Consider the following 15,093-nt stretch of genomic DNA (forward strand, 5'->3'; position numbering starts at 1 on the left):
AACAAGCTCTATGACTCTCTGCCAAACCGGATGGCAACTGTTCTGCAGGCCAAAGGAACCCATACAAGATATTAATTTCTTAACTTATAGTCCATGATGAAATACTAGACTGATTTTTCATTTGGTATTTTATTTACTTTTTGAGAAAGATAAAATGTATTGATTATAATTTGATTTGCGACAAGACTTTTGTCCAGGTAGAAACTGGCTTGTTCATCATTATCAAGCAATAAACCTTATAAGCATCTATGAAATTTTTATTTTGCTAGTATCTAAATAAACTTTAGATACTTATGATTAATTAAGAGTTGGGTAATTAGCAATTGTCACCTTTGTCCACTCATCCGACAAAACTTTTGGCCGGAACGGTATAGAAAAAAACTAAATTGTATATGAGCGTCACCCGGAGCCAGACGGAGAACTGTCTGGATACTCACTTCGCTTTAGAGGAAAAGGCTAAAGTGCCACATGGCCCCCCTCTCTTCCTCATCCCAAAACAACATATTGTGGTGAGCCGCTGGTTGAGAGAGAGAGAGAGAGAGAGAGTGTAAAATTGGTGAACAAATTTATTTATTTATTTATTTTATTTTTTTACCCGTGCCTTCACGGCACTCCTCAATTATTTAGCACAGACAAGTGCTTTCTTTAAAAAAAAAAAAAAAAGAGTACAATAAGAAAAAAAAAAAAGGAGAAAAAAAAAGTGGCCGAAAGATTAGGAACGGGGGGGGGGGGGCTTCGTCCGTCTTTAGTCCACTCGAATCTGTTCAATCCTCAATTTCATGGGAAAAGAAGCTTATTGGCCAATACCAAGCATATGTTGAAAATTACAGATTTCCCGACTTGACCACTGGGCCAGGAATTTGCAATTCATTGCTTCAGACAAAGTTTAACCATACTAGAGGCCAGCTAGCTAGATAGCTAATAAGCATTTTACAATAAAATTCACCTGTAACCGCCTTGAATATTGCTCTTCTCAAAACACTCAAAAGCTACATTGGACAATGGGCACTCAATGTACCCCAGTCTAGGTTACGATATCAACAAGATGAAACACAAATAATCTCCATTGTATAACTTTGGCTAATGTTTGCTATGTGTGGATCATACAAATGTTACAGTACGACCCATTTCTTATCCCCGGTAAGCAATTTCTAAGATCAAAAAGATTTACTGAACACACCCTACTTCGTTTTGCAGCTTGAAAATTATCAAATGATTTAAAGGGCGCATATGGATTGCCTGGTGCCTACATTACCCATATCTGCAGGTTATAAATTAAGTATATAATGAGGTATCTCAGTGGGGCTCCACACAAATCCACTGGAAAAAAGTGTTTTCTACTCACTACTTGCATGGCATCCACTCTCCAGTCGCAGCCTTTTTAGATCACCATCACTCTAAAATGATGGACTGTCATGATTTCAACATTTCTATCAGCCAAAAAGGGAAACAATTTTTTGAGATAAGATAGATGGATATCATTACATTTCATTATATTTATACACACTTTTCTAGACGCTGTCCCCATGTACTGGGGCATTGGGTATATTTTGACCAGAGAGCTGATTGCCCCCTACTGGCCCACCAACACCACTTCCAGCAGCAACTTAGTTTTCCCAAGAGGTCTCATCCAAGTACTAACAAAGCCCACTCTTGCTTAGCTGCAGCCATTTGGCAGGAGCCGGGTGCATGCCGGGTGCGGGTGCGTGCTGCAGTAATTATGACTTTGTAAATCTCATGCTCAGAATTGGTGGTGTGTCGCTCTCTTGGGGCCAGTGACGTCACTGAACATGTTTGGCTTGAATCTCCAGCCTGTGTTTCTCAGAAGGTGACGGGCACTCAAACTCCACTCTTAAACGTAGAGACTGGCACTGACACTCCCACGGAAATACGGTATACAAATATCACGGAACCTAACTTGGCTAGCCTGAGCGATATGAAGGACAGCTCTGACTTTGCCAAGGAGGACGGCTATACTGACGGTAATTTAAAAAAGGCATACACACATAATTTAAGCTTTTAATCCAAATAAACTCAACTGAAACAAGTGTGATAGTGATACGATTTCATCGCAGGACGTTCGGTACGTTAATAAAAAAAATTATTGAGTATACGATAATTAGCCTATCTGTGTTTATTATGTGCAGTATTTTTTCTTAATTTCACAAAGGGTGCCAATAATTCTTGAGCTGACTGTATACTTCATTAAATTTAATCTTGTGCTCACATACAGTGGCAGAGTCAATTCTGAGCCTGTTCTGTAAATAGTGTTCTGTGCTTGCTTTCCTGTTCCTCAGCTGTGCCAGTTTTAGCCTATATGCCTTTCTCCCTGTGACTTCCATATGGTTTGGCTTCTTCTTATGTTCTTGGCATGGGGCCTTAGTTTTGGCCTGACTTTCCTTTTAATTTTATGCCAAAAAAATTCACCTGATTTTAATTTCAAATAGCAAGGCCTCTGGATGGACTACATAAATGACAAACAATTATTTGTGAAGGTGAAAGTCAGAAGTGTAGAACTGTTTGTTTCTAGTCATTGTTCCACAACAATGACTACATTGTTCCGCAAATACAATCACAGAGTACTTTATTAGGAACATTTTTACTTTATTACTCTTATTTATTTATTTTACTTATTCATACAATTATCTAATCAGCCAATTGTGTGGCAGCAGTGCAGTGCATACAATCATGTAGATACTGGCCAGGAGCTTCATTTAATGTTCACATCAACCATCAGAATGGGGGAAAAATATGATCCAAGTGACAGAAACACCTTGTTAATGAGAGATGTCAGAGGAGAATGACCGGACTGGTCAAAGCTGACAGGACGTTGACAGTAACGCAAATAACCTCACATTACAACAGTGGTATGCAGAAGAGCATCTCTGAACACACAATGCATCATAAGTTGATAGGCTATAGCAGTTGAAGTCTAAATAAATACCTAATAAAGTGCTCAGTGAGTGTATGCTATACAGTGCAGAAGGCCTTGCAGATAAACAAATAAGCTTTTTAAAAATAGCATGGAGAACACTGGTGTTGATTAAAGTTGTTGTTGGATAAGGGAGAGAAATGGGTAGCTTAGTAGCATGTTTGCTTCCATGGCTTGGTGTGAGGTCTGTAAATGGCTTTTTCTACCCTTTTTGTCAGCAGCCCTGTGCTTTTTAGCTGTCCTTTGCCATTTCAGTCCCCTATCCTCTGCCATCAAGTGAGCCAGGGGCGCACTCCATGCCAGCCCTGTCCTGCGGGTTATGTGAAGAAGACACACAGGCCTGTTCAGATGACTGTCTGCTGCAGCAGTCATTGCTCCTCCCGGTGCCGTGCTTGGTGCTGCTCCCTGTGCCTATTGCCTATCAGTCTCCATCTGAGACGTAGTGGATTGCTCACAGAATACTACAGCAAACTGGCAATGATGTGTTTATTACACATCTATTGGTGTGCATGATCCAACACTCGCTCCTACCGCTCCTAGTGCAATGAACGGGAACTGCCTTCAGGCATGGCACCACCCCAGGACAGAGGCCATGCCACCCCACCCATGAATGTTTGATCCCTTGTCTTTTTTCAGGTCATTTTTCCTAGCCTTTTGGTACCCTTGTTATTTCATTTTGTGCTTTCTTTGTGTTTTGCAAATACAGTAACATGAGCACTTAGAAATGGCAGGTTTTCCTTTTTATCTTGGGAAACTTGATTGGTTTGATATTTTCAGCATGTAGAGGAATCACAAACAGGTTATTTCCTCCTGCATTGATTCTCTAGTTTATCCATCTGCTCATAGTCTCCCTTCGCAGCTTGTCCTGATTTCACTTTATTAACCTGCTTGAATATGTCCTTAGATTCACTTTGTTGGGCCCTTTCCAGTTTCTTTAGATCATCAATGTCATTTTGAGTAATTCAGGCTCACCTTCAGTTCTTGCAACTCACCTAATATTCTTTTGTTGCCAGGATCATTTGGGAAAAACTGTGAAATGCAGTCTCCTGCCTCTTCAACAGATCCTCATAAAAGCTCTTCTGCTGGTCCAGTAATTCCTTAAGAGTGTCCATTGTCCAATATTCAGGATCGCCATTCAGAGTTGCTTTGTTTTCACTTCTGTTGCGACCCATCTAGTTCCAATACTTTCCAAATCCTCCAACTCTTTATGGAAATTGATGCAGCAGGTTCTTACCAAGATGTAAAGAGTGGTTGTTGTTTGCAGTCTTTCCACTGTCTGAAATTCCTGTCTACTTACCAATTATCTATATGGATCTATAAGGACACTGTAAAGGTCATCAACACAAACAACACATTTATTTATTTATTATTTTCAAATATTGAATTGCCCTAATGGGGAAAAAGTTGTCATGTGATTCATTACAATTATAATCATATAATAACTATTTAGATGTGTTTGTCATTTTTAAGGGCCAGATTATTTTTGTTTGGCAGCCCTAATACATATAGAACAAACATAATTCATGATGAAATGTGTTATTTTTCTGAAAATGTTAGCAAAAATTTAAATTAACTGTTTAGTTCACTGCTCTATTCCCATTATGACCCTGAGTAATATAAAAGTATTTTTTTATGTTTTGTTAAAATGCTGTAAAATGGCTGAACTGGTCAATTTTTCAAGGAATCCTCCCATATTTGCACATTTATTTCACTATTTAGTAACCTGCTGTAATTGTGCTTTTAGGTGACTACAGCTATCTTGGGACAACTCTACGACAGACGGATATCGAACCCATGCCATCCTTATCAGATGTGCGGCAAGTTCTAGCTTTGTATGCCGTTTTACCATTAGGTATGTACATGTTCTCAGTTCAGATCATACCCCATGTGATTTCAGATATATGTACTAGAGAATATACAGTGGGCTCCAGAATAACTGGTACACTTGATAAAAAATTAAGAAAAAAGGCTATATTTAGTAAACAACACATATAATAATACGTTATTTTTATAATATAGGAAAACTATACTTTTATTCCATACATTTATTCTCAATGTTTTATAGACCTGCACAATGTCTCAATGTTCAATGTTTTTTTATTAAGTAATTATTTTATTTCGGGCAACCATAGGTGCCCTGGGTTAATACTTTGTGCAAACACCCCTGGCAAAGACGGCAGCCATCAATATTTTCCTATAATTTGTGTTAAGGTTAGAGAACACATTTGGAGGGATTTTTGACCATTCCTCCATGCAGAACTTTTCAGAATCATTGATATCCCTGGGTTTATCCCCCCCACCTTCACTTCAGACCATAGTTTTTTTAATGGGATTTAAGTCTGGAGCCTGAGATGGCCATTACAGAACATAGATTTTGTTTTCACTTCAACCATTTCTGTGTGGATTTGAATGTATGTTTGCAGTCATTGTTCTGCTGGACAATCTACCTACAAACAAGTCTCAGCTTCCTAGCTTAGTGAACCAGATTTTCTGCCAAAATGTCCTGGTACTCCTGGTATTAATTGTGCCATTGATCTGAGATAGTGCCCCTGGACCACTGGCAGCAAAATACTAATGACCCACCTCAATATTTGGCTGTAGGTATGAGGTGCTTCTCCTTGTATGCATTCCTTTTGCTGCCAAACATATTTAGGTCCCATCTGACCATAGTACTCTATTCCAGTCATAATTTCAATGAGATTTGTATATTGTGCTCAGTAAGGTCCGTCTTTGTGCCACCCTTCCAAAGAGTTTGCTGGTATGGAGGTGCAATTATTTTTCTTTTTCTTTTTTTACTTGGTGACCCCAAGACACAGCCAATCTCTGCAATTCTTAAACTGCGGTTACTTATAGCCTCCTTCACCACCTTCCTTACCATCTGTGGGGATTATATGCACTTGCATCCTTTTCCGGGCAAGTCTGCAACCATTCCATTTCTTTTTTTACACCTTGTTGTCATTACCCTTACAGTGCTAAGTGGTATGTTTATCTGTTAATGTATGTTTTTATACCCCTTACCTGACTTGTGATGGCCAGTTAGGATTCATGTCTTCTGAATTGAGATTTATTTGCCTTTTTCCATGCTGAAAAAGGGATTTTTTGACTTTAGACTGAGATTAGCAAAATTAAAGTTAAATTGTATTGCCAATTTCACTTTCATTGTTATTGGGGGTGCAATAAGTTTGGCAACTGTGGTTTTAAAAAAATTTGATTACTAAATAAAAACATTGAAACATGAGAGTATAATAATATAGCTTTCCCATATGTTACATAAAATATATATGTTTCCAAGCAGCGAAGTTGCGTAGGCACACAGTGTGTTTCTACCTTTTTCGATTATTATTGGGGCCAAGCAGTGAAGCTTGAATAAAACGGCAGTGCAATCTGGAAATTCCACATCTCCCTGTGTCCAACTCGTCGATCCAGGGGTGTGTCACATGGGTAGTGGAAGAATGAAGAAGGTTCAGGGTTTAAAGCTAAATTAGAAGTTAAACCTGAGATATGTATTCATGAAATTTTGATTAAAACACAATCCTAATAATAAACTTATAATAAACTTTATTTATAAAGCACATTTAAAACAACCATGGTTGACCAAAGTGCTGTACAAAACCAGGCAATAGAATTAAAGATAAAATGAAATAAAATGAAATAAAATGAAATAAAATGAAATAAATGTACATTATCTTGATTTCCCATTTATGTCTGACATAAAGGCCTCACTAAAAAGGTGGGTTTTTAACAAGGATTTAAAAACATCTATGTTTTGGGCAGATTTAATATGTGGTGGTAGGCTGTTCCACAACTTGGGGCCAGCTACCTCAAAGGCCCGGTCACCCCTCCTAGCTCTCCTCGACATAGGGACATCCAAAAGTTGCTGATTGCATGATCCAAGTGATCTAGCTGGGGTATACATATTCAGGAGTTCAGACAAGTACATAGGTGCTAGACCATTCGTTGCCTTAAAAACAAATAATAAAATTTTATCCTGTAACGGACAGGGAGCCAATGTAGGGATGACAGTGCTGGTGTAATATGCTCCCGTTTCTTTTTGCCAGTCAGAAGGCGGGCAGCAGCATTCTGTACTAGCTGCAGACGGCAGAGAGAGGACTGGTCTAAGCCTATATATAGAGAATTGCAGTAGTCCAGCCGAGATGTTATAAAAGCATGGACCACTCTTTCCAAATCCTTTTGAGAAAGATAGGCCTTGACCTTGGCTATTTGTCTTAACTGAAAAAACGCAGCAATCAAACCGATTAAAATTCACTGGGTTAGGGACTACAGAAATAGGGGGACTATTTCTAGTGTAAAAGGCATAGTGTTTATCAAATTATTGTTAGCAAAAAGATCAGACAGTAATCCACGATTATTATTACATGGACTTTTGTTTATTTTGCATGGGGAAGGAGTGTTATGTATTGCATTTGCAGAACCTTTTTGTTGCATAGGTTTTGCATCGGTTTGTTAGGCTAACCTACATGATGATGCCATCTCTAATGTTCCCAAAAATAAATGGACATAATTGCAGTACTAGAAATAAATGTCTAACGGGAACATTTCTGTTGAAGCCTCATAGCCTAATGTACCTGCTCAGAAATGTCTATGGTAATGACGTCACGTGCATCTCTGCTCTTTAGGGTCTCAGGCAGTTCACGAGAAAGCGCCACTTGTCAAGGCCATCTTATTGGCAGGACCAGCAGGTGTGGGTAAGAAGATGCTGGTCCATGCCATCTGTCAAGAAACAGGAGCCAACCTTTTTGACCTCTCTCCTCATAACCTGGCTGGGAAGTACCCAGGAAAAACTGGGTTGCAACTTATGCTTCACATGGTTTTCAAGGTAATAATTTTCCCACCAATTTGGTGCACATCTTCTGTGAAATAATTACATTTACAGGAAATGTTAGCTAGCTATCTCTAGCAGAGAGGAGGGTTCAAACTTTGAGGGAGACTCATTGCTGCCGTAGTTACAGGTCTCAAACATACTAACTGTCTAGCAATTTATATGAAAATATTGGGTGTGACATGTCCCTGTCTCCCAACAAACCTAGCCAAAACTAGGGCACTGCTTCCCATATGACCGGTAACGTTACCTACGCAATGCGGATTTCAGTACCACATGCAAACGTCACACTCCCTCTATTGATCAGTCAGTTGCAGTGACAGCAGGTACTATTTTCAAGTGTTATGACCAGGCCCCTTTGGCTTGTCGCAACACAAAAATGGGAAAACAACATTTATAAAACTAGATTAATTTATTAACAAAAGGACCAAAACAAACAATATGGGCAGCATGGAACCCTGATGGTAGCTGTTCATTCCAAGTTCCTCCCTCTGGAGTCTTCATAAAAGGTTCCCCACAGGTGCCTCCAATCCTGCAATCAGAGTTAAAACCACCCAACACACCACTCATTCTACTAGGGCCAGACTAGAGTCCTAGGGACGCAACACAAGCTAGCTAATGATGTTAAACTCATTCAAAATTCTAAATCTAAATGGTAATATTAACTAATTTATAGGCTATGTATAACATAGAATTCCAACAGTTAATAAAGCAATTGAATTGTTAAATTCCTTCACAATAAAGAGACGTTAGTGTGGTCATTTGCTTCTCAGATTCAATCACCATTTAAGCACCATAAGTACTATAAGTAACCAAATAACAGAGCAGCCATTTTGGTCGTAAGTCAGCAAGCTAGTGTGAGTGATTGTTCTAGTAAGTTAGCTAAGCTAACATTAGTTTGAATGGCTCACAATGAAGTTGGGACCCCAACAGAGTTGTCCTTAAGTTAGGACAATTTATTTGGGATTTTGGCAAGTTAGGATGCTTTTGTAATACACATTTCCTATCTGGAGTTAGGTTACGAAAAATTAACATAGGAACGTTTGTTCTTTAATGGCTATTTTCGTAAATCAGGTCATAACTGAAATATATGGCCCCTGGTCATCATTGAGGGGAACCATGAATTCTGCTCTTAAAGTCATCTGTCCATGAGCTGAAGCTGAAGTGTAATTAGGTTATTCCAACCATTTACCAACCATTTACCATTTATGTAACAATACAGGAATCCAAAGATAAAAGCAAGGCCACATCTAATTTATTGAAAATAATTTGTTGTGGAATTGTCTAGTCAAAGTCCTGATTTTATTAAAGCAGAATAGTGGGTTAAAGTTCCTCCATGGCGATTTGAAAAACTGATATCAAAATATAAGTATTTTGCCAGAACCAAGAGACATGGTGTATATAAAGAAGAGGAGAGGACCAAGAACTGCGACATTTACCATTGATGAAAATCATACATATCCACATTAAATCAATGAAACAACAATTTAAAAATATGCAATGTTTTGTGTTTCCTTGGGTTCCCTTAGTCTAATATTACATTTTGTGAAAAGATCTGAATCCATTCGGGGAAATACTTGTTCATGGCACTGTATATTGCGTGTATACAACTACTGCATATTTGTATAGTTAAGCTAGTTTGTTAGTTTGTAGTTTAATACTTGGCACAGTTTTGTTTTCAGATTTGGGTCTGCTTATGGATTGTATTATATATATTGTCCAGTTCACACATACACATAATATGCTGCAAGTACTGTTTCCTGGTTTGTCCATGCAGCTGAGACTGTTCAGAAAATCATGATTGGTGAAGGTAAAGGCAGACAAAAGTTCTAAGTTGAAAACTGAGAGGAGAGAAGATTGGCAAAAATATGCATTGGTCTCTGATCAGAGAGGTTAGAGGAGAATGGGCAGGCTTGTTCAAGTTAACAGAAGGGGAAAAACAATAACAGAAGGGCATCTCTGAGTGCACAGCATGTTGAACCTTGAAGCATATGGGCTACTGCAGCAAAAGACCATGCCGGATTCTACTCCTGTCAGAACAGGAATATGAGGCTACAGTGGGCATGTGATCACCAAAACTGGATGATTTTAGATTGGGAAAATGTTGTCTGGTCTCAGTAATCTTGATTTGTGCTGCAATATCAGAATTTGGTGTAAACATTATGAATCAATGGATCCTCCTACCTTGTGTCAATGTTACAGGTGTGGAACATTTTCTTGGCACAGATTAGGCCCTTTAACCCCATCCACTCTGCCCCCTTGTCTTTGAGACATTTTTTTGTATGATACAAAAAACTGTAATGTAATAAAACCACAAAACGGCGATTCCAGATTGTTAAAAAGACTCCGCGAGCACTAACAGCAGTTCAGATTTGTATCATCCTCTTATTTGCAAAGCAGGTCAAAAAAACAGCAGGCTCCCCCATGCCACGCTTATGGGTTTACAACCACGACCTTGTCACAGACTTGGATAATAAAAGGCATATTTCAACAATCCTTGATACCATTTCTACGTCAAAAACCCATGTGCCAATATAAGAACAAAACTAAAATACAGAAGTTGCATGAATAAACACATTGGGCCTCATTTATCAAATTCGGCAATGCATTTGCACAAATTGCAAAATTATTTTAATATGCCAATTGGATATTATAATTATTCATATATAAAAATGCAACAGGATTCAACATTAAATTGGGTGTTGTTTCATTTTGGTAATCGTGATTAATTAATGTTTAAGTGTAGTTCAATATAAATTCCATAAAACACCTAAGTTTTATTTAAATAGGGTGTTGCTTAGACTGTCGTTTATATGACTGGCCTCTCTTTTCATTACATGTACATTTATTGCTTGATCATAAGATTTGGCGAAACAGTGCATCTCAAAGACCGAGGCGATTTATTTGTTGAGGCTCACAAAAGAAACAATGAGCAATAACGGCGAGTTGAAGTTTACACCTGCTAACATGGTATATAAGTGGCATGACTATATATAATGTGGCTGATGTGCTTCATTTCTTTACGACTTTAGTTTTTTCCCCTCATGTTTGATGTCAGAGGTTGACGTGAATTGTTTGTCCCAGACGGAAAGTGGTAATCTGGTCATTCCGATATGATTTGAACAAAGCATTAGGCTTCGTTGCTATGGCTGACCTCTCTTTACATTACATTTACTGCTTTATTAGAAGATTTGAAGCATGGCCACATAATCACTTTGTTTGAGGCTTGTGACAAAGGCTCTCTGCCTTCTGGCTCTCTGCAAGGACGTAGCTATAGGCTATTGCTGATATAGGCTATTGTTGACATCCCTTTATAGCCAGTCTACCAAAATTGATACTTCCAGCCAGATATTGTCAGAAAGCACACATCATCTCAAGTCATGACAGTGACTTACGTTTATTCAATGGCCTTCATTGTCCACAAATATAAATCCAATAGATCACCTTTGGGACAGGAACTGTGCGATGCTATTGAGTCGGCATGGACCAGAAGAATCCCTATGGAATATTTCCAGCACTTGCATCCATGCCACAAAATCAGGGTGTTCTTTTGGCAGAAAGGTGTCCTACCTGGTACTATTGGTGTGGCTAAAAAGTGGCTACTGAGTATACACCCTGATTATGACGCAGTTCAGAACACTTCCTTGCAGGACACTGGTTTCCAATATCTGTGTGGTATTGTAAGTGATGTGATAGTGTGTAATAGTCTCTTTTTACACCAAAGTTTGTTAAAAACATTAAAACATTGTTTTCTTAAATTCACTGCTATTCAAACTGCGAACATGACATTCTCTAATTTGTATTTGCAACTAAATATCCCCCTCTATGTGCAGGTTGCCAGATTGATGCAACCCTCTGTGGTTTGGATTGGAGACGCAGAGAAGATGTTTTATAAGAAAGTACCAAAAGAGGAAAAGGAGGTATAATTCCAAATGTCTATTGCTTTTTCACAGCTATCTTTAGCATATAAGCATATAACATTATAACCACTGAAGTGAAGTAATTCTAAGTGTGATTCCAAAGCAACAAACTACTGTTATTCTTTTTATATTGATATCTTTTATACTTTTTGAATTATTCAACTTTTTATTCAGATTCTATTGAAATTAATGGTGGAGTGTTTAGTTGCTAGCGTGTGATTCTAAGGTAGGATTTTGAATGTTTTTTTAAACTGCCATTGCTCAAATTCTACACTACATACATACATATTGTATCATCAAAATGTTCATACTGATTCTCAGAGTGCTATGTTGTACTTATACCTTTTGAATTATGAGCATTTGTTAGTGAACAGCTTAGCACACACTCAAACATTACAATTCTAACAGTCATTTGTACTGGTCACCCAACCCACAGTTGATTTAAGCGTTATGGAACTCGAACCTGTGGTATATTGTGGATATTGGAACAAATAGGGAGTGTAACGGCACTCTGCTTCAAGTTGTGCCAAACCACCCTGTTAGCTGTGCCAATATCCATGATATATCATCAATCAATCAATATATTTTTATTTGTACAGCGCTTTTAACAAAGGGCCTTTGTCACAAAGCAGCATTACAGAGAAACCGGTCCCCAAGAGTACGCCAAGGGCAACAGTGGCTAGGAAAAACTCTCTGGCTAACAGGAAGAAACCTTTAGCAGAACCTGACTCAGTAGGGGAACCCATCTGCCGCTGGTTGACATTGTTTTGCTGAAAGAATATAAAACAGATGAATAAAAGTACATAAATGTCCAATTAAAAGGTTGAAGCAGAGATCAGGTAGAGGGATGGTAGAAACAACAATGGGTGGTACTGTCAGGCAAGGGGACAGGCTTGGTGCTATAGCTGAAATCAGCTTGGCAGGAGGGACGTGCACAGCTGGTCTTGCACAGCTGGTCTTGGGCTAGAGCTCCAGGCAGGTGCCCAGAGCGGGGAGAAGGGGACAGTAACATTGTTAGGGTGTTCTTATGGTAATTGGTCAATCACAGCAGGAGGGAGAGGTGCCTGCGTGTGATAAGGAGAACCCTGACAGAATAAGGCTATGGCAGCATAGCTAAGGGAAACAGAGGCAGTGGCCAATATTGCCATGAGGGCAGGCTTGAGATAGTCACCACCAGACCATGACTGGTTCTGCTTAACACAGCACTACCAACAATGATCCACTGACCAGAGACTCTATAGCTTATGCCAGCCAGCCACCCACTCCTGCCCCTCAACTATAGGACAGACTAAAGAGCTTTTAAGGTGATAGTGTCAGTATACCACAGGTTCTAGTTCCATGACACGTTTATACAACGGGTACCACATTTATCTTTCAAAATTTCACGAAAGAAAGACAAGACAAACTTCAAATTAATGTATTTTTAATAGAACGATGTATTATGGTAAATCTGTTCTTCCACTGAACAGAAATGTATTGGCTGCTAAGTAATGGTATTGCTCATGTTAGCTAGCAATAACATATGCCCACTGCACTAGTTAAGCAACATTAGCTAGCAATAATGTATCCCCACTCCACTAGCTAAGCAACGGTACTAACGTTAGCTACTAGCAATAATGTATCCCCACTGCACTAACATTAGCTAGCTAGTTTACTAGTTTACGTTACACCTGACGACACTGAGAGACAAGTCATTTGTCTTTGTTGTAGACCAGGGGTCGGCAACCCAAGGCAGCTTAACCAATGGCACGCAAGCAATAAGTGTGCAAATAATAATAAAATGTTATCTCTCATCCGCACACGTGGTATTCCACACTGTGGGTCTGGCGACTTTTTCAATATAAAATCGATTCTACGCAAGTCTAAAGCACACAGAACGACACAGAAGCCATTAAAAAAGGTTTATTTTTAAAGTCTCACCCTGTAAGAGAATAGGGGGTGCGCAGTGTTTTGACGTAGCGTGCATAAGTTGCGGAGGGAAAAAGAGAGAGAGAGAGGTTGTATTTCATGACAGGCCTGCAGCCGCAATCAAAGAAAGCCAAAGTTAACCTTCTGGCATTCCAACCCTCGTGGACAGAAGAGTGGGGTTTTTCAAGCGTTAAACACCATTTTGAGACCAAACACGAGAAATCATTCAAAGATGAAGCAGACAAGGCTGAATCAATAAAACATGCCTTATCAAGGTATGGGAAGCAAGCCAGCACCCTTAAAGCTTTTTCCACTGCTAAAAGTCATGCAACTGAAGCAAGCTTTCGCATTGCTCATTGCATTGCGAAACGTGGAAATAATATATTAATATATTAAGGAGGCTTTCCTCTGTAGCTCAGAGGTTTTGTTTGAAGGCTTAGCAAACAAAGAGACAATAAAATTGTAAAAAAAACTGTAAAAGACATCCCACTGTCAGCCAGAAGTGTGGAACGAAGAAATGGCAGAAAATGTGAAAGTGCATACTGCTGGTTTGAAAGATGCAACGGTGTTTAGCCTCACACTTGATGTGAATGACATGCCACGCCACGTCTGGCAGTCATGGCAAGATACTGTGATTCTGCTGTAAGGGAGGAGCTCTGCTGCCTAAAACCAATGCCAGAAACAACAAAAGGTGAGGACATCGCCGAAGTTCTTATCGAGCAGTTTGAGGTGCGAGGGATTGATATTAGCAAGATTTTTGCAGTGACAAAAGACGGTGCCCCCGCCATGGTCGGGAAGAGAAGCGGCTGCATTAGTTGAGGAACGAGTTGGTCACCCCATTATGAAACTCCACTGCATCATACACCAAGAAAACCTATGTAAAAAAACGTCAAAGTCTGATCTTAATGAGGTTATGGCTACAGAGGTGAAGGTTGTTAACTTCATATTTAGCGATCATAGTAGCGATCTGCTCTGACACAACGGCTGTTCCTGCTTGAGGAAATTGATTTTGTCTTTAATTTGATCATTTAAATACATTTGTAGCCTCTTCTTATGTAATTGTTAGAAATACAGCACAATGAGCACAACATGGATATCAAACTGTCTTTATGGAGTGCTTAGCTATTTCTGATGTAGTGTGGCTGAACATGGCTAGCTAGCAAACATACATTTAGCTAACCTGTGTAGTCAGCAGCTATTGAAATGATCTTGAGATGGAGCTCCCCAAATCCTAACCATAACTGTTAGTAAATGAAAAAAACCCTAGCAGACCCTCGATCACAATGAAAAGAAGTCTTACTTGTTTTTATCCTTGTTTTTTTAACTTCTGGCAATGTTGCTATGGCAAGCTGGAAAAAAAACAAACATTTTCTACATGTCCGGGAGCACCTGTTAAGACGTGATCATGAACACCACTACGTACCAACATATTTGAATAACAAAACAATGCACCCCCCAGCCCAATGAGCTTACAAGATTTCCATTTTCATTTA

The 15,093-nt window shown here is 39.1% G+C and overlaps 1 protein-coding gene across 1 annotated transcript in view; it reads left to right on the top strand.

The window, feature by feature from the left end:
- Positions 1 to 15,093, top strand: part of zgc:153738 (uncharacterized protein LOC558115 homolog) — a 124,010-nt gene that overhangs the window by 92,374 nt on the left and 16,543 nt on the right. Inside the window, exons 14-16 of the mRNA XM_061239245.1 lie at positions 4,677 to 4,784; positions 7,570 to 7,769; positions 11,606 to 11,692. Coding sequence (XP_061095229.1) covers positions 4,677 to 4,784; positions 7,570 to 7,769; positions 11,606 to 11,692 — 395 coding nt within the window. The remainder of the gene's footprint in view (positions 1 to 4,676; positions 4,785 to 7,569; positions 7,770 to 11,605; positions 11,693 to 15,093) is intronic.

This window comes from Conger conger, chromosome 4 (genome assembly GCF_963514075.1).
Source record: "Conger conger chromosome 4, fConCon1.1, whole genome shotgun sequence".
NCBI classification, from domain to species: Eukaryota; Metazoa; Chordata; class Actinopteri; order Anguilliformes; family Congridae; genus Conger; species Conger conger.